This window comes from Thamnophis sirtalis, unplaced genomic scaffold (genome assembly GCF_051295495.1).
Source record: "Thamnophis sirtalis isolate CommonGarterSnake01/CBP01778 unplaced genomic scaffold, rThaSir2_p1.2 scaffold_2, whole genome shotgun sequence".
Taxonomy (NCBI): domain Eukaryota; kingdom Metazoa; phylum Chordata; class Lepidosauria; order Squamata; family Natricidae; genus Thamnophis; species Thamnophis sirtalis.
In genome coordinates, this window is record NW_028261382.1 from 60,395,668 (window position 1) to 60,422,148 (window position 26,481).

The window sequence follows — 26,481 nt, forward strand, 5'->3', positions numbered from 1 at the left end:
CCCAAGCAAAACAAAGCCCGAGGCCAGCCGGGCGGTCGCGGCGGCGGCGGCTGCGGCGGGATGAGTCGCCGGCTGCCCGGGCTGAGGAGAAAGCGCGCAGCGGTGACGTCGTCGGCGACCTGAGAGGCGCGCGGCGCTCTCTATGCCCCCCCTCCCGCCGCGTCCCCCGCCCAGCTTCGCCCGCCGGCCGTTGGGGGCGTGAGGGAAGCCCCGCCCCCCGGCCCGCCCCCACAGGTACGGCTCCCCCGGCCCAGGTGGGTCAGTGGGTGGACGGGCCCATCATCCCCTGTCGGGGGTGAGGGGTGAGGGGGAGGACGTGTTGGGGCTGGACTACCAAGCCCATCCTCCTTGGGAGGGGAGGAGGGGCTTTCTTCCCCTGCCCCTTGGGGGTGTGCCTAGGTGGGTGGGACTACACATCCCATCCTCACCTCGGATGGGTCCCCATTAAGAGTCCCATGATACCCAGCCTGTCTCCCTGGGGATTGGGGAGCTAGGAGGGATGGGGAAGATGGGATTAGGTTCCTGGTTCCGGAGGGGATTGGGCTACAAATCCCATCCTTCTCTCCTTGGGTGGGTCCCTGCTAAGAGGCCCATGATCCCCAGCCTGCCTCTCTGGGGATTGGGGAGCTAGGAGGGATGGGGAAGATGGGACTGGGTTCCTCTGCCGTTGTGGGTTCTGGGTGGATTGGACTACACATCCCATTCTTTGATCTCTTGGCTGGATCCCCGCTAGGAGGCCCATGATCCCCAGTCTGCCTGCAGACCCGGAAAGGACGAGGAAGATGGGACTCTGTTCCCTTGTCATTGTTGGTTCATAGATGGATTGGACTAAAGAGTCCATCTTGCCCGACGGAGGATTGGGGAGGTTGGAGTTTCATTTCCCTGCCGCTGAATGTTCTATGGTTTGGACTCCAAATCCCATCCTCCAGCCTCTTTGCCTGCTCCCCAACAAAATCCATTCTCCCCAGCAAATGCCTCCCTAAGGATTGGGGAACCTGGTGCTGGGAGGGCTGGGGAAGATGGGGTTTCACTCTCTTACTGCTGGGTGTTCTAAAAGGCCTGGACTACAAATCCCATTCTCTCTTTTTTGGCCTGTCTGCGCAGCCACCCAGGTTTCCTTCCATTTGCCGGAGATTGGGGAACCAGTTACCGTGATGGCTGGGGAGGCCATTTTTCCCGTTTTGTGTGTGTGCATATGTGTGTATGTTTTAGATGGACTACAAATCCCATTCTCTAACATCTTCGGGCTGTCCCCCACCAACAAAGACCTAGTTGCCAATGTATCATTGAGGAAACCAAATGCAATGATAAGGAATGGCTAGATGTGATTGGACTACAACTCCCATCTGCTTCCAATCACCTGGGGGGCTGGCACCCCAATGTGACTGGAAAGCTCCAGGATGAGGAATGGTCACCCTGGAATCCTCTCCTGCTTCATCCAGGCTCGCCAACCCACTTAGAGCTGCGTTCAGTTGGGTTGCGCTATAAATCCCACCGCACCCATTGTGTTATATTCGGGCTGGGTGTGGTGGGATTTATAGCACAACCCACCTGAACGCGGAATGAACTGCACCACAAAAATACAGATATTTTTGTGGTGCAATTCATTCTGCATTCAGGTGGATTGCACTATAAATCCCACCGCACCCACTGGGTTATATTTGGGCTGGGTGCAGTGGGATTTATAGCACAACCCACCTGAACGCGGAATGAACTGCACCACAAAAATACAGATATTTTTGTGGTGCAATACATTCCGCATTCGGGTGGGTTGGGCTATAAATCCCATTGCACCTACTGGGTTATATTTGGGCTGGGTGCGATGGGATTTACAGTGCAACCCACCTGAACGCGGAAAATACAGATATTTTTGTGGTACATTTCATTCTGCATTCAGGTGGATTGCACTATAAATCCCACTGCACCCACTGGGTTATATTCGCGCTGGGTGCAGTGGGATTTATAGTGCAACCCACCTGAACGCGGAATGAACTGCACCACAAAAATACAGATATTTTTGTGGTGCAATTCATTCCACATTCAGGTGGGTTGCGCTATAAATCCCATTGCACCTACTGGGTTAGGTGCAATGGGATTTACAGCGCAACCCAACTGAAAGCGGAATGAACTGCACCACAAAAATACAGATATTTTTGTGGTGCAGTTCATTCTGTGTTTGGGTGGGTTGTGCTATAAATCCCATCGCACCCAGCCCGAATATAACCTGTGAAGACAGTAATGGCCCTCTTCCTCATGCGAGTGCGCCTGAAACATGCCTCCCCCCCTTGCACATGCAGAGATTTCCACTCCCAAAGGAAGCATAATCTGGAAAGAGAAGGCAGTGGATCTAAAATGAACTGTATTATAAATACAGCCCTGTATTATAAAAATATAAAATCTTTAACCTCTTGTAAATTTCACATGCACCCACAAAGCTTCATCAGCCTGTCTTTTTCTGACAGTCATCCTTGCCGATAATCAATGATTTCATAATGCTTTAAAAAAAAATATTGACACACAACACACACACACCTGACTCCTCCTTTCGGAGGCTCAGGTGTGTGAGCGATCCCACACTTATCTCCAATGATGCAATTCACGATCCGAGTCTCGCTCCATGGAGAAGGAAGGAAGAACCGGCTGTCTTAAGAATGAAACCCAAGTTTTCAATTAAGAGTGACCCTCCAAATTCACGAAAGGCTTGCAAAATTCCTGGTGTGGCTTTATGGAGGCCTCATCTTGCCTTCTGAGGCCACAGAGAGGAATTGCAGCCGGCAGAGCTGTGATAACTATGGCTTAGAAAGGCAACACAACAGGCGATGTACAATTGCAAACGAAAGAGCTGTAAAGGCCCTCCGAAGAGAGCGGGTCCTGCTTGCGGAAGGCAAAACGTGGTTCCCCTTTTGGAAAACTGGTGCAGACTAGGAAAAACATCCGGGGTGTGAAAGAAAAGAGGCGTTGGTTGAAATGAAGAGGAGGCGAGGGACTTGCCTTGGGTCCCCAGGACTTTGATTTACGCATGGTTTGAGTTGGGATGGACAGGAATTGAGGATGGGGCTTTTCTTGAAGCCAGGATATCATACTGTGGTGCATTCTGGTTTGCAAGGCCTTTGCTGTTGTTAGTTGCAAAGTCGTGTCCGACCCATCGCAACCCCCTGGACAACGTTCCTCCAGGCCTTCCTGCCCTCTACCATCCTCTGAAGTCCATTGAAGCTCATGCCTACTGCTTCAGTGACTCCCTCCAGCCACCTCATTCTCTTATCGTCCCCTTCTTCTTTTGCCCTCCATCATTCCCAGCATGAGGCTCTTCTCCAGTGAGCCCTTCCTTCTCAGTAGGTGGCCAAAGTCTTTGAGTTTCCTCTTCAGGATCTGGCCTTCTAAAGAGCAGTCAGGGTTGATCTCCTCTAGAACTGACCGGTTGGATCGCCTTGAAGTCCAAGGGACTCGCGGGAGTCTTCTCCAGCACCAGAGTTCAAAGGCCTCCATTCTTTGGCGCTCGGCCTTCCTTACAGTCCAACCTTCACAGCCATCCATTGCAACTGGGGAAACCACAGCCTTGACTAGACACACTTTTGTTGGCAGGGTGAGAGGTCTCTGCTTTTTAGTCTGCTGTCTAGATTTACCATCGCTTTTCTCCCCAGAAGCAACTTTTGCAAGGTCTTATTCACCTCTAAATGTTAATTTTATTGGTCAGGATGTGTTCCTCTTTTTTCTGTTTTTTTTTTCCTGCCACACCATTCCCTGAATGGGTTTATTGGGAAGAAAAAAGATTCAAATCAATGGAGTTGCAGGATTTTTTTGTTTTTAAACCCAGTCCTGTTTTGAAAACAAGCGGAGTTGCCAATGTTTAAACTCGGTCCTGGGTTTTTCGGATGCAGATGAAAGCTGCATCTCTCCACCTGGTCTCCTTTCCAGCTTCTCAGATGAGGCTTTGAACTCTGTACCCTTGCAGTAAAGGGGATTGCAGCTGCTTTCCTAGGAGGTACAGGTGGTTTCTTTGAGCATGTGGCCTGGAGCGGTAGAGTCATAAACCTCCCTTGGTCCCTTTTGATCTGCTCCTGCCTTTCTGAGTTTGCAGTTTGGGGGCAGTCTGAGCGGTGATGTTGGTCTACTACTCCGATCCGTGCATGTTCCTATGACGATCACGGTAAGGCACGGACGGACTGGGGGGGTGGGGTGGGGGGGACTCTTTCTACGTGCCGTCGCTTGTCCACTTGCTAATCGGGTCGAAGGCTCTTAGACCGCCGGTTGTGCCCCGAGTCAAAACAAGGAATCAAAACAAGGAAGCCTCAGAGGTAAAGGGTGGGGGGGAACTGTCACTCTGGAGCAACCGAGCTCCCGTCTGCGTTTTTTTGCGTCGCTGGGGTTTTTTGACTCCTTGCCACTTTGCCTGCTTTTTTTCATTTGAGGTCGGATTTGGGTTTTCTTTGGATGGCTTGCAAGCTTTTTGGCAACGGGAAGCCTTTGTTGTTTTTCCTTTGTTTTTGCTCCGTGCCGTTGTGCACGCCGCTTGGGATCTAACCGAGGGGCACGCTTTACATAATACGGTTGCAAAAACAGCCTCTTCATTTACCCCAGCCCAAGCCCCCCAGCTCTGTGTCTTCACTTTATATCAGACCACTAAACCCCCTCCCCTGCCAGTGGCAAAGCTGTGGCAAGCGGCTTCCTGCCAGTGAGATCAGCCCTGCTGTAGCTGTTTGTCAACACTCTAGAAAGAACAGCATCTCGGTGGCTTCGGTTGTTATGATGATGATTGCATTTCTTTTTTCTTCGCTTGGATCCAGCAGGTGCTGGCTGGCTGCAGGAAGGTCTGAACACTGTCTGGGACTCAGTTGCCACACGTTCGCCTCCTCTGTTCGCCAGGTGCTGTGTTGTCTAAAGCAGGCTGGAGGTGTCGTGCCTATTTTTAGCCAGCTGCCTCTTGCAAACGGCGGCAGCTACGGGAGGAGGGGGAAAAAAAATTAAGTCAGAATCTCCTGCAAGCTCCCGATTTCCCGCTGCCCACCAAAGATCAGGAAGAAGGAGGAGATGCTCGGGTGATTAAAAAAAATAAAAAAATCCAAAGGGGGCAAGCTGACTTTTCGCTTGGGAGTTCTTGGCGATGCCGGATTGCTTAAGAAACTCCTGACGTTCCGGGTTCCCGGATCTCGGTTGCAGCCCGGGTGAGATCCATTGTTCGCTTCTTCTCCTGGGGGCACGGGGAGAGGTTTTGCGCGGAAAAAATGCTCGGGCTTGTTTCGAACGAAGTGCCCTTTTTTCTCTCTCTGCCTTTTTGACAGGCTCTGAAATGACTGTGGTCATTGGCGGTGTGTACCCTGGGTGCTCGCTTCGGTTCAGTTTGGAGGCTCAGAGGCCACTTCCTCGCGAGGAATAAAAAGGAGGAAATGACTTGGCTCCCAATGAATGACCCTTTATGCGTCTGATTTAATAACGCGGGGCACCTTTTAACATTGAACAAAGACGAAATATTAAGTTCCCGCTGATTAATCCTAAACATACAAGGGATCACCGACCTGATTGTAATAGCTCTTTTTTTTTTTTTACCTGGAGTAGCCGTGGGTAGCTTACCAGTGGCGCTTAGCATATTTTATCAATGAAAGAAAGGGCTTTAATACGAACGGTTGTGAAATGCATATTTATGACGGAGTGGTACGTGTGCGGGGAGGCCAATTCGAGTTGACCTGTTGCCGGCGGGATTGTCCAATCCTTGGCTGGGATGGAGTGGCTGGATTCATTTATTTTTTGCAGTCTTGTTTTTTTCTGTGGCAGGTAACGTGCTTAAATATTTGTTTACACATCCGGGTGCAGAAGAAAGACAGCCCTTTGCCTTTGAAGATTGGCTGCTGCTTGGCTACCGGCGGCTCTTATTTTCTTTAAATGATGTCATGCCAGCAGGCAGAAATTGCACAAGGGTGCCCGAATGGTGAGCTATTTGGAGAACTGGAAACAGGCACTTCAAAATAGCAGTCTTCAAATATCTCAGGGGCTGTCCCAAATAAGAGAGAGTCAAGCTATTCTCCAAAGCACCCAAGGGCAGGACAAGAAGCAATGGGTGGAAACTAATCAAGGAGAGAAGCAACTTAGAACTAAGGAGAAATTTCCTGACAGTGAGAACAATTAATCAGTGGAACAACTTGCCACCAGACGTTGTGAATGCTCCAACACTGGAAGTCTTTAAGATGTTGGATAACCATTTGTCTGAAATGGTACAGGTTTCCTGTCTAGGCAGGGGGTTGGACTAGAAGACCTCCAAGGTCCCTTCCAACTATTCTATTCTATTCTAAATATTGTGGGCACATTGCTCCTGGAAAGAGACAACGATCAGCAAGCGATTAGCCCGATGTCAATTAAATCCATGCTACAACTCCCAAGAATTATTATTTTTTAAATAGCTTTTGAGCTCTGAACTGACTCTGAATTGACTTTGGCGTGGCTTAAAATAGGTTTTCTAGAAAGCCAAGCCAGTCACTTGAATGTTCTCTTGCTTTCGAAGCAGTGCTTGCTGCGATGGCTCCCTCCCCCCCTTTTTTTCTTTTTGCAAATGTTTAGATCATTCTTTGCTTTGTGGTCTCACTTGTGCTTTTGTTGGATGGCAGTTTTGTTCAAGAAAATTTGCATTGGTCAGGCAGTTGCAGGCAACCCGCCATTGATAGGAGCGTGCCTAGCTGACCTGGTTTTACTGGAACTGCGTTCGTTGGCCATGGGCTGTATCTGAATTAAACAAATTGTGAAATTGTGGCATGGGAGACGTAGGAATTGCAGGTACATGCAGATGCTGTGCCTGCTTTGCAAATCTTCCCAGGGCTCAACATCTTAAAAGATGTTCTTGGTTGAGCAACACTCAGCCTTGCTGGATGCCATAATCCAGTCTTGAAAGTCTTTATCACAAGCACAAGGGCATGTTGCTTTCTTTTTTCTATATTTTTTGTTGTTGGTGGTTGGAAAGTTGTGTCCGGCCCATCGCGACTCAATGGACAACGTCCCTCCAGGACTTCCCATCCTCTACCATCCTCTGGAGTCCATTGAAGCTCACACCGGCTGCTTCAGTGACTCCATCCAGCCGCCACCTTCTCTGCCGTCCCATTCCTCTTTTGCCCTCAATCGTTCCCAGCATGAGGCTCTTCTCCAGTGAGTCCTTCCTTCTCATTAGGTGGCCAAAGTCTTTGAGTTTCCTCTTCAGGATCTGGCCTTCCAAAGAGCAGTCAGGGTTGATCTCCTTCAGGACTGACCGGTTGGATCGCCTTGCAGTCCAAGGGACTCTCAGGTGTCTTCTCCAGCACCAGAGTTCAAAGACCTCCATTATTTGGCGCTCCGCCTTCCTTACGGTCCAACCTTCACAGCCATCCATTGCAACTGGGAAAACCACAGCCTTGACTAGACACACTTTTGTTGGCAGGGTGAGAGGTCTCTGCTTTTTCGTATGCTGACTAGATTTGCCATCGCTTTCCTCCCCAGGAGCAAGCCTCTTTTACTTACTTGGCTGCGGTTCCCATCTGCGGTGATTTTGGAGGCCAGGAAAATAAAATCTGTCCACTTAATTCTTATATTACATTTAATAGACTTGATTCATTCCAGCAGGATTTCTGAGCATGGAGTCCTTCCTGTCCCTTGAACTTGGTTGTCTTCTTGCTGACATTTTATGACCCGACTGGGTAACATCATCAGTGCTAGCAGAAGAAAACAAGCTGAGAGAGCACCAAAGACCCCACAGTTCAAATCTTAGCTGCCAATATTCTCTCATTTATTTCTGGACGTGGCAGAATCAAGCTGTCCCTCCTAAATTATGACACCCCCTTTTTTTCCCCTTTACAGCACGGAGTTGTTCACCATCCTTCAATTCTGCCACTATGACATGAAGACACCGAGGCTTAAGTTTCTTTAAAGATCCATTTTATTAGAGATGTCCTATTGGCACATCTGGGAAAACCTGAATCTGAAAGTTTCCAGGTTTTCCCCACCCAAAAGAAAGATCAAGTCCCTGCCCAGCACCCACATGTCCATCCCATGGCCCAATTAGGCACCGTCCCAACTGGAGAGGTGTCCTTGACTCTCTGAGAAAGGAATGTTATTTTGACTATATCTATCACACTCTATATGATCCCCCCCCCCATTCTCAATTTCCCACAGCAGAAAATGTGGCAGGCCTCAAGGCCCACTGTAAAATATGGCTTCCAGGCCTGACACCCAGTGGGGACTTGTCAATCAACGCACCGTACCACAACTTCAAAGCTTGTCTGAGTCACAACTCTTTCTTGTGGCCTTTCCACCCTGGTCTTGGCTAGAAGACCCTTCCAAAATTCCCATTATTAAGGCCTTTTTCGGTCACCCGAGACAATTTGGGGCAGGGAGGGCCGAAGGAGCCCCGCGTGGCTTTGGATTTTTGTCGTCTTCTGAAACGAGATAGAACAGATGGGCTTTAATCTCTTGTCACTCCATCATTGCTGTTGTGCTGCCATTTTCCTGCCGGTTTAATTTTTGTGTTTTGGTGGCAGATGGGTTTCTCAGATGTGTTTCCAGAATGGATGGGGAAGTGTCAGGGATCTTGATAATTCTTTCTCTGGGAATCCTCCTGGTAAATTGGGCCGGGGAGCTAAAGACACGGCCAAAGCCCATCACCCTTTCTTTCTTTTTTCTTTTCATAGATTTTATTGTTTTTCCCCATCTGTAACCATTTTCGATCATCACATTTACATTGTGGTGTCATCGTACCTATGTATATCAATTTTATATCGCTTCTATATTTATATACATTCATTTACAGTTTTATACATTTCTCTATTGCTTTGGGCTAGATTAACTTTATTTCTGTTATACAGCCATTTTTTTCCAATTATTCCAAATTTCATAGTATTCAGATTCTTCTTTGTCCTTTAATCTTAATGTTAATTCATCCATTTCTGCGCAATCTAGAATTTTCTGAATCACCAATTCATCTGGGGGAATATTGCTCTGTTTCCAACATTGGGCAAATGTTATTCTAGCTGAAGTCAATGAGTGTATTCATATATAGCAATAGCAATAGCAGTTAGACTTATATACCGCTTCATAGGGCTTTCAGCCCTCTCTAAGCGGTTTACAGAGTCAGCATATTGCCCCCAACAACAATCCGGGTCCTATATCTAATTTTCTTTCTATATTTCTCCGTGGTTATTCCCAGCAGGGAAAGTTGTGGTTTATATTCTATTTGTTCCTCTGTAATTTGTTGTATGTAAATTTTAATCCAATACTTTCTTTCTTTTTTAGTTTTTTATTTTTTTTATTTATAAAAATATCAAAAAATCAATGCGTGAACAGTGTGGCATCTGGGCGCCATTCATTCCAACACAAACAAAACGAATCCAATTGAGAATCATCATTACATTCAATCAACATGAAATTCCGATCACAATACACCTCTATATTAGGCTAAAATCGATCATTATTCAATTATTCCACCTATTTCTCATTATTGCTTCCATTTTATCAGCTGGGGCCTCCCCTTCCACCCACCACCTACCCCCAACTGAATGCATCACAACAAAGCACCAGCTGCCTCTTGCTCTCCCTCCCACCCCATCGTGTCACCGGTAGCGTCAAATCTAGACATGAAAGGCGAAGAAGCGTACAGAGGGAGGTTGGTTACGAAGACCAGAACTTGGAGAAACTTTGTGATGTCAAAAGTGGATCTGCATGAGCGCCTGCTCTTTCAACAGAGCCCAAATCAGATATGATAGAAGGGAATATTGGTAGCTCAGGATTGAACTGAGGGGTCCTTGGTTCTCTCTGAGCTTGATTGTTTTCGTGACCCAGCTAGCTAACATCATCAGTGCTGGAAGGGAGTGGAGTTTGAGGAGGAGATGGAGGACTGTGGGGTCTTTGATGCTCTCTAAGCTGTGTCCTTGCAGACGTCTCATGACCCAGCTAAGTAACATCATCAGTGTTAGAAGGGAGTGGGGTTTGAGGAGGATGAGAACTATGGGGTCCTTGGTTCTCTCTGAGCTTGGTTGTTAACTTGCAGGCGTTTCATGACCTAGCTAACTAACATCATCAGTGCTGGAAGGGAGTGGGGTTTGAGGAGGAGATGGGGGACTGTGGGGTCTTTGATGCTCTCTAAGCTGTGTTCTTACATACGTTTCATGACCCAGCTAAGTAACATCATCAGTGTTAGAAGGGAGTGGGGTTTGAGGAGGAGGAGGAGGACTATGAGGTCCTTGGTTCTCTCTGAGCTTGGTTGTTTTCTTGCAGGCATTTCATGGCCCAGCTAACTAATATCATCAGTGCTGGAAGGGAGTGGGGTTTGAGGAGGAGGAGGAGGTGGAAGACTGTGGGGTTCTTGCTACTCTCTGAGCTTGGTTGTTTTCTTGCAGAAAATCACCTATTTTGCAAAGCACCTGAGGGCAGGACAAGAAACAATGGATAGAAACTAATCAAGGAGTGGAGCAACCTAGAACTAAGGAGAAATTTCCTAATAGTAAAAGCAATTAATCAGTGGAAGGCTTCCAGAGGTTGTGGGTGCTCCAACACTGGCAGTCTTTAAGAAGGGATTGTCTGACATAGTCCAAGATCTTTTGCTTGAGCAGAGGGTTGGACTACAAGACCTCCCAAGGTCCCCTCCAACTCAATTATTCTGTTCTATTACATCATTTGGTAATGAAATATGTGCATAACCCCCCCCCCCAAGCTAAGAGGCCACCAAGGACCTCACATCAGAGTCCTCAACTTGCAACCACATTTGGGGAGCAGAACTCCTGTCACTGAGCAAAGCAGTCGTTAAGCGACTCACCCCTGATTTCACCTCTTAGTCATTAAACGAATCTAACTTCCCCTGTTAATTTTGCTTGACGGAAGCCAGGAAGGTGGCAGACGGCGATCACATTAAGAGTTTTGTTATTTTTTAGTTACAAAAATAAACATTGCATCTTTCCTTATGCAGTGTATCATCTGGGTATAAACATCTCTGTGCAACATTGTTCCTCTTTTGCCACAACTTTCACATTCATATTCACAATATTCCCCTAAGTTTAGTATCATAATATATTGAGCATTTAAATGTTATGGAACTCTCCATTTTTCTTCTTAATACCTTCTAGTAATAATATATCAACATTAAACATCATTATGCTCATCATACACATGCTAACAGTTTTCATCTTATTTATATCTCTATCCAAGTGTATTATATACCCTTTTTTTGCTTTCTTCATTTCCAAAACTCATTTTTTTTTCCTTTCCAACCATTGGTAAAATACTTCCCAAATCATATAATATTCAGTTTGCTCTTTCTCCTTAATTGCTAATGTTAATCTGTTCCTTTCTGCACATTCTAATATTTTCCTTATCACCTTTCTCATCAACAGGAATCTCTACACTTTCCCAATGTTGTGCAAATACAATTCTAGCTGCAGTTAACACATGAATGATTACATACACATTATCTTTATTATAAATCCGTGTGATTAATGGGGGATGCTGCAACTTTTGTAAATCCCTGCCGGTTGCCCAAATTTTGATCACGTGACTGCAGTTGTAAGTGTGAGGAGCATTGGTAGCTTTTTGGATCCCTTTGCATCGTCGTGAAAAAAAATGACCGTCCAAAGTGATGAGCTATGACCATCAATTGGGTCGTGAATATTTTTTAAAAATGGTCATAAGTTGGATATCATAGTCTCAAAATTCCCCTCCACCCTTTGATCTCCAACAGGTCTTCCGGTCTCCCCTAGGCCGCCTCTGTCAAAAACCGTGTCAATCAAAAAGCAAAAAAAATAGGATACTTGAATGGGGGGGGGGATGAGTACATTTTTTGCAGCGAGCAGGAGAGTTTCCTGATTATTCTGTTTGGCTGTTGCAACATATGGGCAGGCCCAGGAGTGTCCCAACTTTTAAGATCTTTGGAAATCGATTCCCAGAAACTCCCCAGGGCTAGCTGGGGAATTCTGGGAGTTGAAGTCCACAGGTCTGAAAGTTGCCGAGGTTCGACACACACACACACAAACATGCACGCCCAGGCCAGGCGTAAGGGAGTTTTAATAGCATTCTACCCTGCTCATTCATGGCCCTCCTCCCCAGTTTCATAACTTTTGGTGTCTTTGCGCCCTGCCTTTTACTGCATTGGGTTCCTGAGGGCCTGAAGGAAGGTGGGCAGAGATCTGTTTAGATCCGTGATAGCGACCCCATGGCACGCGTGGCATGCACCGCCCTCTCTGTGGGCACATGTGCCGCCAACAGCTGCTCTTCTGGTTTCCAATGCTGGTCTTTGCGGGCACCAAAAAACCACTTGGAAACGGCCTGAAAAACACCCCCAAAACAGTCCGTTTTCCGGGCTGTTTGGGGGCTATTTTTCAGGCCCAAAAATGGCCAAACAGTCTGAAAAATGGCCATAAAAATAGGCATGTGCACACCGGCAGCTGGCCTTCGGGTTTCCGGCGCATGCATGTGTGTTCCAGTTTGTTTGGGCACTCGGTGCTGAAACATTTTGGCATCCCTGGTTTAGATCCTTTTGGGGTAAGATCTGGTGACTGCATGAAATACGCAGGCGAGAGCCCCTCCCGTTATTAAGCGAGGAGTGGCTAGGGGGATGGTGAGAGTCTGACTGTCTGACCCCCCTTTTCCTCCCCTCGCAGGTGTTAACAGATTCTTCGGTAGCGTCCGTGTGGGAAAAGGCCACACAACCTCCACAACAACGACGGCTTTTGCCTGCCTTTTCCAGTGTTTCTTTTGTCAGCAAGTTCAGCAAAATTGTTTCTCCGGTGCCAGCCGTGATCAGACCGAGGAGCCAGCGACGGAAATGGTCAAAATGACAAAATCCAAAACGTTCCAGGCCTACCTGCCAAATTGTCACCGCACCTACAGTTGCATCCACTGCAGAGCCCACCTGGCCAATCACGACGAGCTCATTTCCAAGGCAAGTCGCTAGACCTCAGGCATTTGCAGTTTGGGACGCCCTTACCGTTCGAAGGGCCTTAAAAGCCCAGAGAGGAAGTTAAGACCGGCGTTTACATTTTGGAATCCTCTGCTGAGAAATTCGGCGAATTAAAAAGGCGTAACGCGAATAGGCATGGGGCGGTGTTTTGCAAACTTTAAAGGTGTTAAAGCAACTTTTAAGACTTCAGTTCCTAGAATTCCTCAGCTGGCCTTCTGAGAGTTGGAGTCTGCACATCTTAAAGCATCCTGGATAGAGAATTCTGGGAGTCCACATACTTTAAAGCATGCTGGCTGGGGAATTCTGGGAGCTGAAGTCCACATGTGTTAAAGCAGCTGCCTTAGGAATTCTGGGAGCTGAAGTCCACACATCTTAAAGTATCCTGGCTGGAGAATTCCCAGAATTCCTCAGCCAGCATTCTGGGAGTTGGAGGTCACACACCTTAAAGCGTGCTGGCTGGGGGATTCTGGGAATTGAAGTTCACTCTTAAACAGCCTGGCTAGGGAATTCTGAGAGTTGGTCCACTCATCTTAAAGCATGCTGGCTGGGGAATTCTGGGAGCTGAAGTCCACATGTGTTAAAGCAGATGGCTAAGAATTGTGGGATCTGAAGTCCACACATCTTAAAGCATCCTGGCTGGGGAATTCTGGGAGCTGAAGTCCACTCATCTGAAAGAATGCTGGGTAAAGTATTCTGGGAGTTGAAATCCACTTAAAGCATGCTGGCTGGGGAATTTTACAATGTGAAGTCCACACATCTTAAAGTTGCCAACTTTGAAAAACACTAGTATAATCAGCTGTGTGCGTGTTGTATTAGTTTCATCCAAGAAGATTATGCCTTAAAAAACAGTGTTTAAAGGTGGATGGTTTAGTTTGGGTTTTTTTCCCCACTGCTTAGAAATATAAATCCTTTACATAAAATGTAGCCAAGGAGTAACCTCTATCCATTCTACTACTAGGACTTTTTTTGCCCCCTAAACGTCTGTAGAGACTCTCAATCATCCAGGTCATGGTTGTCCCAAAGGTGCTTTTTCAAGAGGCAGCTGGGCTTTTTGTTTTTTTTTCTCTTAAGTTGCTTAGTGAAAACATATCAGAAGCCACAAACTCTGAATAACATTTAAAAAAAAAGTCCTCCTGATTCTTTTCCCCCTAATCCCTACTTGAAAAGACTTAAAACTGAAACCCCTGGAGAAATCTGTATTGTGAACAGATTCTTAGCAGCCCGTCTCCAAAATTTTATATAATCCTTTGCCTTCTTGAGCTTATTCCTCTCCCCCCCCCCAAAACCTCCCAGTGTATTTCTTTCTCTTTGGTGTATTTGGAACCTCTTCCTGCTGCATTTATTGGAGAGAAATGTTGGATGGTAAGATGAGGAGTCACCTTGTAAGGCCCAGATTTTCCTCCTTACCATTGACATATCATATGTTTCGGATTATAAAACACCTTCCCTCCCCCGTCCCCCCAAAAGAGGGTGAAAATCTGGGTGCGTCTTATACACTGAATACAGCATTTTTGACCTCCCAAAACCCCGCTCCCTTTGCAAAAATGAACGTGCAGAGGGTTTGGGAGGCTTGCCAAATGCTCCTGGGGGCTGGGGAGGGCAAAAATGAGTGGAAAATGGGCTGTTTTTTGCCTCTCCCCAGCCCTTAGGAGCACTCTACAAGCCTCCCAAAGCATATGCATGCCCTGTTTTGTTTTGTTTTTTGCAAAAACCGGGCCCTTTTTGCAAAAAATGGCCTGTGTTTTGCTCATTTTTGTGCCCTCCTCCCAGCTCCGAGGAGCACTTTTCAGGCCTCTCAAACTCTCTGTATGCCCCGTTTTTCACAAAAAATGAGGCATGCAGAGAGTTTAGGAGGCCTGCATAGTGCGAAAACTTTTTTTTTAATGTACCTCTTCAAAATCTTGGTGTGTCTTATCCTCCGGTGCGTCTTAGAGTCCAAAAAATACAGTAGCTACCATTGAGGTCCATGAAAGAACGCACATTCTGGACAAGTAGCCCTCGACTTGCAAATATTCCTTTAGTAAAGCATTCAAAGTTACAATGGGTTGGAAAAATAAGTGACTTAACGACTCACACTTATCTCCATGGTCACATGATCAAAATTCAGACTCTGGGCAACTGGCATGTACTTACGACTGTTGCAGTGTCTCGAGATCATGTGGGCTTCTTTGGCAACCTTCGGACAAGCAGAAGTCAGTGAGGAAGGCAGATTCACTTAACAACCGTGTCACTGACTGAACGACGGCAGGGATTCACTTCCCAATCATGGCCAGAAAGACTGTAAAAATGGGGCAAAAGTCACTTAGCCACTGCCTCGCTTAGCAACAGAAATTTTGGTTGTAAGTGGAGAACAACCTTGTGTTTTTTGATAGTTCACACTATGGAGGTTAGAAGGGCTCAGTGGCGAAGACGCTGAGCTTGTTGATCAGAAAGGATGGCAGTTCGGCGGTTCGAATCCCTAGTGCCGCATAATGGACTGAACCCCCGTTATTTGTCCCAGCTTCTGCCAACCTAGCAGTTTGAAAGCACGTAAAAAATGCAAGTAGAAAAATAGGAACCACCTTTGGTGGGAAGGGAACAGCATTCCGTGCGCCTTCGGTGTTGAGTCATGACGGCCACATGACCACAGAGACACATGGACAGCGCTGGCTCTTCAGCTTTGAAACGGAGATGAGCACCGCCCCCTAGAGTCGGGAATGACTAGCACATGTGTAAGGGGAACTTTTACCTTTATCTATGAAGGTTAAGCTCATCATACCAAATTGACAACTAATTGGTTTTCCACTGATTGGTTTTTTATTATTTTTCCGTTTCCATGCAAAAAAGCAGACCCCAGCACTTTCCATAAAGTGATTGGTATCCTGTCCTCAAAGACTGTGTCTCCTGGGCATTGAAGCTGTTGTCAGAGTAGAAAATGTTTCAGCTTTAAAGTAAACACTTTACCAAACCTACAGAATATTTTCCCATCTCGTCGTTTGTTTTATCATCTACATTATTGGAACACTTACATGTTTACTGTATTACAGCTGATCTGGTGTGCATTTCAGGTAGTCCTCAACATACGACCACAAGGCAGCTCCCGATTTCTGTGGCTAAGCGAGACATTTGTTGAGAGAGCTGTGCCCCATTTTACGACATTTCTTGCCCCAGTTGTTAAAGGAATCCCTGCAGTTGCTAGCTTAGCAACACAGTATTGTGGTCCACCAGTGACCAGCAGAGCTGGCAGAGGAGGCAGTGAGGAGGTTGGGGAACATGGGCCAGTCCTGGAGTCTGGGAAGGCTCTGATGAGGGCTCTGTATCATAGGCAGAGAGGGGGCCAGAGCCATATGCCAATTATCAGCTGTCTTCGGAGTCAGACATCAGTGAGGCAGAAGAACAGCTGGAGCCTGTTCCAGTGTGTGCATGCACAGAGTTGCCAGACGAAGGGAACAACTAAAGAACAGGGGTCGACTTGGGAGTAAGGCCACAGGTGGACTGTGAATGGCCCCTCCCAGAGGAAATAAAAGAGGAGTGAAAGGGGAGTGGAGTCTCCAAGCCAGATAAGGTCTGGGACCGTAAATTCTCCCTTGAAAGACTTTGCTGGATGTGAAGGAGCAGAATTCACAGCAAATTAATAAAAGAGGTTTTGGTCAGGACCAGGAGTTTGTTTCATGCTCTTGGGAAGCCTTTGTCAGAACACCACTCACCCCACGGGAGGTGGCATCGCAGCGTCTTGAGATCGAAAAAGGGGATCACGTGACCCCCAGGACACCGCAACCGTCATAAATATGAGTCAGTTGAGAAGCCGTCTGAATTTTGATTATGCGACCATGGGGGAAGCTACAAAGTTTGTAACTGAGCAATGGTCACATGGCAAGAAAGATGGTAAAATGGGGCAAAAGTCACTTAACTGCCTTGCTTAGCAGCAGAAAGTTTAAGCTCATTTTGGGAACCTAAAAATGAGAACTTTTGTGGTCGTAAGTTGAAGCTTCTCTATTTTTTTTTCTCTTAGCACCATTAAAAACTCTTTACTACTTTGATAGTTTCTGAGTAAAAATAAGACCTCAGACAGAACTGCTACATAAACTGATGCTATTTAAAAATAATAACAATAATAAAACTTTTCTCATGAAAATGCATAAAATATTACTATCTCTGCAGAAAAGAAATCGTGAAATGCTCTGAAAGGCCAATGTTACAACTTAGCATCTAACCCTGAAACTTCTAGACATCATGTCCCAAACGGGCTTTTTCAGGAGGCAACTGGACTTTCTGGTTTTTCTTTTGAAGTCGTTTCCCTTCTCATCTAAGAAGCTTCTTCAGCTCTGACTGGATGGTGGGGAATGGGAGGATTTATATTCCTTGCAGGCAGCTGGTCATTTGCATCCTTTGAGAGGGTCATTGAGGCCACTTGGAGGCTTATCTGTGTCCTCAAAGTTACCTGAGTGGTGCAAATGGTTCCTGTAGTCTGCAATTTTTCCCTCTGGAAATCCATTCCTTATTCCCACCCCATTCAAAGAATGTCCATCCCAAATTGTGTATCTTCTCTACAGACGTCTAGACATCATCTACCATTTCTGGGGGGGGGGGGGGGTAATAACCCTTGTTGCACGTTTTATCTTTGCCTCACTACTCCGATCACCTTCCTCCTACCCCACATAATAACATTAGTAGATACTGCTTGATATAAACCTAATCCTGGTTGTGCCTAAAATCCCATTTATTTTAGCCAGTGTAGGCAACTAGCAACGTTCTGGACATTTTAAAACCGTTTCTAAGCTACACATAATGTATTGTAATCTGCTTTCCGGAGGCCCCCTGATAGGATGAGAATAAAATCGACATAAACTCTTGAAATCTGCTGGTCTGTCTGTGCATGAGTGTGTTTGTGTAGACACACACACACACTCACACACACGCGTTTGAGGTCTGTTTTCCCTTTAGTCTGTTTACTCACCACAGCAAAGAGCTCAAAGGGATCAAAGTTCAGGCAGTCCTTGACTTACGACCACAATTGAGCCCCAAAATGTACCCCGCTAAGCAAGACATTTGTTAAGTGAGTTTTGTCCCATTTTACGACCGACCTTGCCACCACTGTTTTAAGGGAATCACGACTGTTGTTAAGTTAGTGACACGGTTATTAAGTGAATCTGGATTTGTCAAAAGGAGACTGTGTGGCCCCTGGAAACTCTCATAAGTGTGAACCAGTTGCCAAGCATCTGAATTTTGATCTCGTGACCATAGGGAAGCCCCAACGGTCATTAAGTGTGAAAACAGGTCCTTTTTTCAGTCCCCTTCTAACTTCAGTCACTAAATAAACTGTTGGAAATTGAAGACTGCCAGTAATATATTTTCAGAGACTCTAGAAATGTGCCTTGATAAGAATGCCTGGTAGATTAATGCATTATCTCAAATTTCTCAAATAGAATTGATAACTGGTGCAGAAATCTGATTCTGTGCCATTCATTTCCAAGTAGCTGAGCTCAAGGAAGGATTTTTAAACCCTTGGGTGAAAATATCAGGAAGGCACCTGTATCTTCTTAAACACTGGAGGTCTTTAAGATGATGTTGGACAGCCATTTGTCTGAAAGGGTGTGGGGTTTCCTGCCTAGGCAGGGGGTTGGACTAGAAGACCTCCAAGGTCCCTTCCAACTCTGCTATTGTATTATTGTATTATCTTTTAGCCACTTTGTGTTTTTGAAGTGGATACAGTAACAAATACAGGAATGTTAGTTACCCTTCTCTTCCGCTACTTTTTATTTTTATTTTTTTGCTCCTCTATAATTCTATAGGGACGTGGTGGCTCAGTGGCTAAGATGCTGAGCTTGTCAATCAGAAAGGCTGGCGGTTTGGCAGTTCGAATCCCTAATGCTGCGTAACGGAGTGAGCTCCTGTTACTTGTCCCAGCTTCTGCCAACTTAGCAGTTTGAAAGTATGTAAAAAATGCAAGTAGAAAAATAGGAACCACCTTTGGTGGGAAAGTAACAGCGTTCCGTGCACCTTTGGCATTGAGTCATGCTGGCCACATGACCACGGAGACGTCTTCGGAGAGTGCTGGCTCTTCGGCTTTGAAACGGAGACAAGCACCGCCCCCTAGAGTTGGGAACAATTGGCACACATGTACGAGGGGAACCTTTACCTTAATTTATTCTCTTTCCATGTGCCTAGAAGATATTTCTAGCAACATTTCTGCCACTGATCTTCATATCCATGTCTTTTAGATGATGCAGCCTATCAGTTACTGTGTGTTCTAGGCAATGCCCTTCAAAGTTACCCCTCAAGCTGGCAAATCTTCATTGAAGGAATGCTGTGACATGATCTCACAAGTTGTTGTTGTTGTTTTTAAATGTAAGATTCATTTCCCTTCTCTCTTTCTCAGTCTTTTCAGGGAAGCCAGGGACGAGCCTACCTCTTTAACTCTGTGTAAGTACCATTCATGTTCTGTTTTTCTGTGTGGCACTGAGAAATGTTTTGGTATTGCTAGCTTGTTTGTGGGGTGGGCTGGAGGAATGGAGAGAGAGGGGGAGGGAGAAAGAAAGGAAAGAGAGAGGGAGGGAGGGAGGGAGGGAGGAAGAGAGAGAGAGAAAGAAAAGAGGGAGATAGGGTGGAAGAGAAAGAAGTAAAGGAAAGAAAGGGAGGGAAGGAGAGAAAAGGAGAGAAAAGGGAAAAAAGGAAGGAAGAAACAAAGGAAGAGGAGAGAGAGAGATGGAGGAAGAAAAAGAAAGCAAAGGAAGAAAAAGAAGAAATTGAAAAGAAAAAGGAAAGAAGAAGGGAAGGAACAAAGAAAAAGAAAGGAAGGTTGAATTACAACTTCCAGACAGCAAAATCACACTGTTAGGATAATGCTAAGCAATGTCGGGGAAGATGGATATTGTTGGACATCCCACCAGTCAGAGGGTCTTCACTCTACTCTCCTAAGGTCCATCTAGTTGAGCCTCTGGGAAGCTCTTAAGACTACTGTCCCTCTCCTTACTGTCACTCTTCACCAATGTGTATTTACTGCCCCACTAGGAATTCAATTGCAATCAATCACAATAGAGCTAGAAAGGACCTTGGAGGTCTTCTAGTCCAACCCCCTGCTCAAGCAGGAGACCCTATATACTATTTCGGACAAGTGGCCATCCAGTCTCTTGTTAAAATCCTCCAGGAAGAAGATGCATCGGGTACAGCTGGACAATTCTGCCTAGTTCCCTTGGATTGAGGCGACGGACACGGTTCCACCACAAAACCGCGATGACCTTATCCGCGCCGACATAAGTGCGGAGGCAAATCCGCGGCGTCCGAAGCGCTAAGAAAAAAACGACCCTACCGCCGCGACAACAGCGCGGTGACAGAAGGGCGTTCTACATGCTTCGTTCTTTGCCTCCAAAGGTAGCCCTCCTCCTCCAGCTGACAGCAGCAGCGGGCACGGGGCAAAGCGGGCTGCCCAGCAGCAGCAGCCCGCGGGAAGGGTCCAGCTCAGCCGCGGGGGGCAGCAGGAAGCAGAGGAGGACGCAGCAGCGGCGGCGGTTGAGGCTCTCCCGGGCCGGCGAAGCGGGCTTGCCCGGCGGAGGCAGGCTGCCCTCTTCTTCCTCAACAACATCTCCTTGGACGGGCGGCCTCCGCCGGCGGCGCCTCCCCCGGAGGAAGAGGCAGGGTGGGCGGCGGCGGCAGCTGAGGCTCTCCCGGGGCCGGCGAAGCGGGCTTGCCCGGTGGTGGCGGCCACCCATCCAAGGAGATGTTGTTGAGGAAGAAGAGGGCGGCCTGCCTCTGCCGGGCAAGCCCGCTTCGCCGGCCCTGGGAGAGCCTCAGCCGCCGCCGCTGCTGCGTCCTCCGCCGCCGCCAGCGTCGGCGGCCCTGCTCGGGCCCCCCACGGGCTTCCTGCTGCCCCCCGTGGCTGTGCTGGACCCTTCCCGCAGGCTGCTGCTGGGCAGCCCGCTTTGCCCTGTGCCCGCTGCCGCTGTCAGCTGGAGGAGGAGGGCTACCTTTGGAGGCAAAGAACGCCCTTCTGTCGCCGCGCTGTTGTCCCCGCGGTGATGACGCGCGGTGATGACATCGCGACTTTAGCGACGCGATTTAATCTCCGCTATTTTGCGTAGCGCGGTTTTGTCGTGCCACGGACGGACACATGCCGAGAAGCAGTTGCCTGAGCTCTCCCCTATTTTATTTCAATGTCAATCCGAAGGGACCTTGGAGGTCTTCTAGTTCAACCCCCTGCTCAAGCAGGAAACCCTGTAGTACCATTTCAGACAATAAAACGGCAAATCAATTGATTGGGAGGATGAAAACCAGGCCTTGGTCTTCAAAACAGCTCCTGCGTCAAGCGCAGGAAACCTTTCTCTCCCCAGTCCTGTTCTTTGTCCTATTTCTCCCGTAGATGGGCATCATGCGCCCGATGAGACCACCTGTGTTTCTCCCATCCTCTCTTGCAGGGTGAATGTGGGCTGTGGACCTGCGGAAGAGCGAGTTCTTCTGACGGGCTTGCACGCCGTAGCAGATATTTATTGTGAAAACTGCAAAACGACCCTCGGATGGAAATACGTAAGCCTCCGCGCTGGGCGTGGCCTTGGTTATCTTGGTTTGATGTGTAAGTGGGAGCCCTCCGTCCCTGGTGGTTGGAGAAGGACACAAGCCAGTCATACACAATCCACATTTTGGTACCGGTTGCGTTAGTTAATTTCGATTTTCAATCAGAATAGAGCTGGAAGGGACCTTGGAGGTCTTCTAGTCCAACCTCCTGATCAAGCAGGGGACCCTGTACCATTTCAGACAAGTGGCTGTCCAGTCTCTTGTTTAAAAACCTCCAGTGATGGAGCACCCACAACTTCTGGTGGCAAGCTGTTCCACTGGTTAATTGTCCTCACGGTTAGGAAGTTTCTCCTTAATTCCAGGTGGCTTCTCTCCTTGATTAGTTTCTATCCATTGTTTCGTCTTGTCTTCTGGTGCCTTGGAAAATAAGTTGACCCCCACTTCTTTGTGGCAACCCCTCAAATATTGGAATACGGCCTTTATTCAGGTTTTTTCCCCCTCAGAATTTTGTTTATTTTTTATTTTCTTACATACCATTTTAAGTATACATTCACATAATTCTTATTCTTCTTTACATTTATCATTTTTATACATTTGTTATTTCATTTAATAGGTTTTTAATATACAGTTTGGGTTGCTTTGTTTACCATCCCTTCCTCTTCCACCCCTCTCCCCTTCTCTTCCTTTCCCTTCCATCCTCCTCTCCTTACCTCTTTCTTCTTTCCCTCATCCTCCTTTCATTCTCTCCTCCTGTGTCTCTATTATTGTAGGTGTCTCTTTCAGGTCTTATTTTCTGTTTCCTTGGGATGGTATTTCTGCAAACCCAAATATAATTTGATATCATTTCTTATTACCTTCACTAATCTATCCTCTATATTCCTCCCCTTTATATCTCGCTCTTGGATATATACTTATATATTTAATATTTTCTTTTCTGTTTTTCCCTTCTCCCCCCCCCTCCCTGTTTTCCATTTAACAGTGCATCATCTGGGTTCTATACCTTCTCCTTATTTTCTTTTCTAGTTTCCTTTCTCTAGCCAATCATAAAATCTTCCCCATGTCTTGAAGTACTCCAATTCCTCTTTATCCTTTATTTTCATTATCAACCTATTCATCACTGCACAATCTAATATCTTTTTTATTATCTCTTCGTCTGTTGGTAGCTTATTCAATTTCCAATTTTAGGCAAATACAATTCTTGCTGCTGTAGTTAACATGTATAATCAAACAAGTGTCCTCTTCCTTGAATTTCTCTGGGATGATACCTAGTAAAAATATCTCTGGTCTAAATTCTATTTCTTGTTGTAACATTTTCTTTAACCATATTCTTAGTCCAGTATTTCCTTGCTCCTGCACATGTCCACCACATACCATAATAGAAACCAATTGTTTCTTGACATTTCCCACATTTCGCTGATTTGTCTTTAAACGTCTTTGCTAATTTTATAGATGTGCCATCTATAAAACCTTTTGTATAAGTCTTCTTTGTAAGCTGTTGACATGGTTAATTTATAGGGGCCAACTCCAATTTTTGAAGGGCAGAGAATACAGAGAGCCCTTGACTTACGACCACAATCGATCCCAGAATTTCTGTTGCTAAGCGAGACAGCTGTTCAATGAGTTTTGCCCCATGTTAGAACCTTCCGTACCACCGTTGTTAAGTTAGCGACACAGTTGTTAAGTGAAGCTGGCTTCTGAATTGACAGAAGGTTGCAAAAGGGGGGATCCCGGGGACACTGCCACCGTCATAAATATGAACCCGTCGCCAAGCATCCGAATTTTGATCCCACGGCCACGGCAACGCTGCAACGAGTCACGAAGGGTGAGAAATGGTTGTACGTTGCTTTCCTGGGTGCCGTTTTGCAACCTCGGTCCCTAAGCGAACCGTTTTAAGTCGAGGACTAGCTGTCAAGTGAATCAAATGCCCCGATCCGGGGTGGGTGAGCTGAGCTGAGTGGTGTGTTTTTCTTCCCCCAGGAACACGCCTTTGAGAGCAGTCAGAAATACAAAGAAGGGAAATTCATCATCGAACTCGCTCACATGATCAAAGACAATGGCTGGGAATGAACTGCGATACGATTCCTTGTTTCTGGACAACGCATCTGGGGAGCAGGCTTTATTTTACATATTTAAAAAAATGACTCATGGGGAAGACAAGAGAGAGAGAAAAAAATGGTGGACGGACGGTTGAGAAAACCTCAACCGCCCAGTGATGTGATGCCATGGTCCTTCCCTTCTTTCCAGAACATCTCTCCCCTGTTTTGTTTCTTCCACCCCCCCTTCTCCCCTCCTCCCTGTGTAAATCCCCTCTTTTTCTATCTCTATTCCTGTGCAAAACACCTTATTTTGGACCGAACCTTTTTCTATACGCTCGAGGAAGAAGAATTCCATCATTCCAAGTCACCTGTGCTAAGGTAGCCTCTCTCTCTCTCTCTCTCTCTCTTTCGACCCAACACCTTCAGTTGCTCCTTTGTGACGTGCATTTTCTCTGCTCCAGGGTTTTAAAGGCAGCCCCGATGGACAGTCCCGAGAATGTATAGGATGAAGTACATCTTTTATTTTATGCCCACCCCTCCCCTTATAATTAGCCATTTCTGTGGTCTCTTTGCGGTGAGAAAGATTGCAGTATTGTACTACTCATTATTACTATTTTTAAAGCGTACCGCAGCCCGTTAAGATATTCTTTTTGGCTAGGTTTGCGAGAGGCTCAGTTTAGCCCTCCTGGCTGAATCTGTGGTTTATTTTTCATTTTATTTTAAAGAGAGAAACTGTCAGAAAAGAGATTGAGTAATAATTTACAAGGCTAACTTCAAACTGTAGATCCAAATCAGATACATTCTGAAGAGAAGCTTAAAAGCTTTGGCCTGTGAAAAGAAAAAGGAAGAAAGGAAAAAAAAAAAAGGAATGTATAGCAGGGTCTTTTAAGATCAAAGGGCTGGAAAAATACCCAGCTCTTTTATTTTTAATACGTCGGTTTAAAATGTTTTTTGGTACTGTACCTTGGGAATGGGGAAAAAAGGGGGTAATGGAGATTATTCTTATGGCTGGTTCCATGTAGTTTTACCGAATTGTAATGCACTGGATGCGAGGCGGCTCGTTCATCAAAGTCCCCGGCTTTGGCAGTAACCGAAGCACACCCAACGTGTGCCTGTGTGTGCGAGAGCGTGTGCCTGAGTGTGTGCAAAGAGGTGTCGCTGATCCCTCTGGAGTAGGTTGCTTAGAACAGTGTTTCTCAACCTTGGCAACTTGAAGATGTCTGGACTTCAACTCCCAGAATTCCCCAGCCAGCATTCGCTGGCTGGGGAATTCTGGGAGTTGAAGTCCAGACATCTTCAAGTTGCTAAGGTTGAGAAACGCTGGCTTAGAAAGTTTCGCAAGCGAAAAAAAAAAGTGACAACTTGGCATTACAAAAAGAAAAAAAAAAAGAAATGAAAGAAAGAGTGCCTGAGGTTTTGTTTCGTTTTGATTTTTAAAAAAAGGGGGTGCGTGATTTGCTGGCTGAATCGTCCCTAAGCACAATTTTTATAATAAAACTTGTTAATGTAAAAAAGAAACATCATCTGGGAATTTTTAACCACCTCCCCCACTCCGTAGTCAGTGGGGGGTGTCAGAGAGGGCCACCATTCGTGGGTAAAAGTGCGTAATTTTCTTTCTCCTTCCAAAATAATTCCAAGGAAAAAACGGGTGGGGGGAACTGTATAGGACAACATTTTACCTGAATCATACCGAACTGCTGCCAGCATGAGCAACAATAACTATTAATAATAATAACCATAATATAGGAAGCTTTTACAATGGGAATGCTAACGTACTTACCTGTTGCATTGCAACGCCAGCTTTTTTGCCTGCCCCGAATGGCTGCTAATGAGCTCATCTAACTGACATTCAGATCTCTCGAATTGCACTTTAGCTTTATCCTTCCTTATCAAAATAGCAACTGTCTTCGCCTGAACGTCGAATGCTTCCCCCCCCCCCTCTCTGTACCCTGACTCCCTCCCGATTTCATTCCTCCGTAGAACCCTTTGGGAAGAAGAACGATTTTACACTGTGATGCAAAAAAGAAAAAAAGTAAAAAAAAAAAAAAAGGATATTGAATATATATCTTATCTATTTAAGTGGGCGTCTGTGTGTGTGTATATATATAGTTACCTTTCAGGCATTTGGATCCAAAGAGCTGTCCCCCATGACAGCTAGTCTCAGATTTTGTATGACCTTTTATTCTGGTGCTTTATTTAGTTGTGAATGATTTTTGAAACCCAGTGAATCTTCAGTCCGCAGTGGAACGGATATCACTCCTTGTGATTCACATCCAGAAGAGCAGCAGTTTCAGCCCTCGGGGAGGCTGGCTTGTGAGGGATGCTTGCTTGTTAGGGTGCGTGTTGGCTAGGGAGTACCTTGGGGTGTGTGTAATAATTCAAATTTAGGGCAACTGGATCGAGAGTCATCAACATAGGAACCGTGACAGCGTCCCTAAAAAGTCCTGCGAGTTTCCTGAACTTGCAGCCTTAACGAAAGAACCGGTGGTTATTCGAACGAAATTAGCTTCTCGTACGCCTCTCTGCCAATCCTTTAGAAAGGTCTGGATCTCCTGCGTTGCTTTGTGGCAGCGATGGAGAACTGGACTATCCCTTCCCTGTGAGATCGGTGTCCATTGCCACCGACAGAGAGTCCTGCATTTTTCAGCAGCCAGATTTTCAGCATTGTTGGCCTACGGTGGTGGCCACTGCTTTCCCCCACTTCAGCCGTGAATGCTTGTTTTGCAAACGTGGTTGCTCTCGACGAATTTCTCAAATCGTCTGCAAGGTCACTTTTGTGGGGATTTGAGAAGGTGGGACAGGAAAAAGAAAGGTGGAGGGGGAAAATCTTACAAAAGAATGTATTTTAATCAAAGAACGCCTGGGCCAGACTACATGTTACACACAAATGTGACTCTTCTTTCCCATAAAGCTGAACACACGGAGTGGTAGAAATCCACTTGAAGTGGATTTTACACTAACTAGCTGTCTACTACATACTTTGTCACAACGAAAACGGGGACACCTTACCTGTTGGCGTGTAACGTGTAGTCCGGTGGTCCTTTTGAGTCTCTGCAGATG

The 26,481-nt window shown here is 46.4% G+C and overlaps 1 protein-coding gene across 2 annotated transcripts; it reads left to right on the forward strand.

Moving 5' to 3' along the window:
- Positions 1-26,479, forward strand: YPEL1 (yippee like 1). 2 transcript variants are annotated; one of them, XM_087705728.1, is made up of 5 exons: positions 1-234; positions 12,600-12,880; positions 19,257-19,300; positions 21,289-21,397; positions 23,363-26,479. In XM_087705728.1, the coding sequence occupies exons 2-5, from the start codon at positions 12,764-12,766 to the stop codon at positions 23,450-23,452; spliced, it is 360 nt and encodes a 119-aa protein (XP_087561854.1). In that variant the 5' UTR covers positions 1-234; positions 12,600-12,763; the 3' UTR covers positions 23,453-26,479. The 2 variants fall into 2 exon arrangements, with proteins under 2 accessions (XP_087561854.1, XP_087561855.1); XM_087705729.1 differs by lacking the exon at positions 1-234 and adding an exon at positions 5,065-5,162.
- The last annotated feature ends 2 nt before the right edge of the window (positions 26,480-26,481 follow it).

Coding starts and splice junctions, on each gene's coding strand:
- YPEL1 (XM_087705728.1), top strand. CDS start 12,764: ATGGTCAAAATGACAAAATCCAAAACGTTCCAGGCCTACCTGCCAAAT. Junction 19,301..21,288: donor GCCTACCTCTTTAACTCTGT/GTAAGTACCATT, acceptor CCTCTCTTGCAG/GGTGAATGTGGGCTGTGGAC. Junction 21,398..23,362: donor CGACCCTCGGATGGAAATAC/GTAAGCCTCCGC, acceptor TTCTTCCCCCAG/GAACACGCCTTTGAGAGCAG.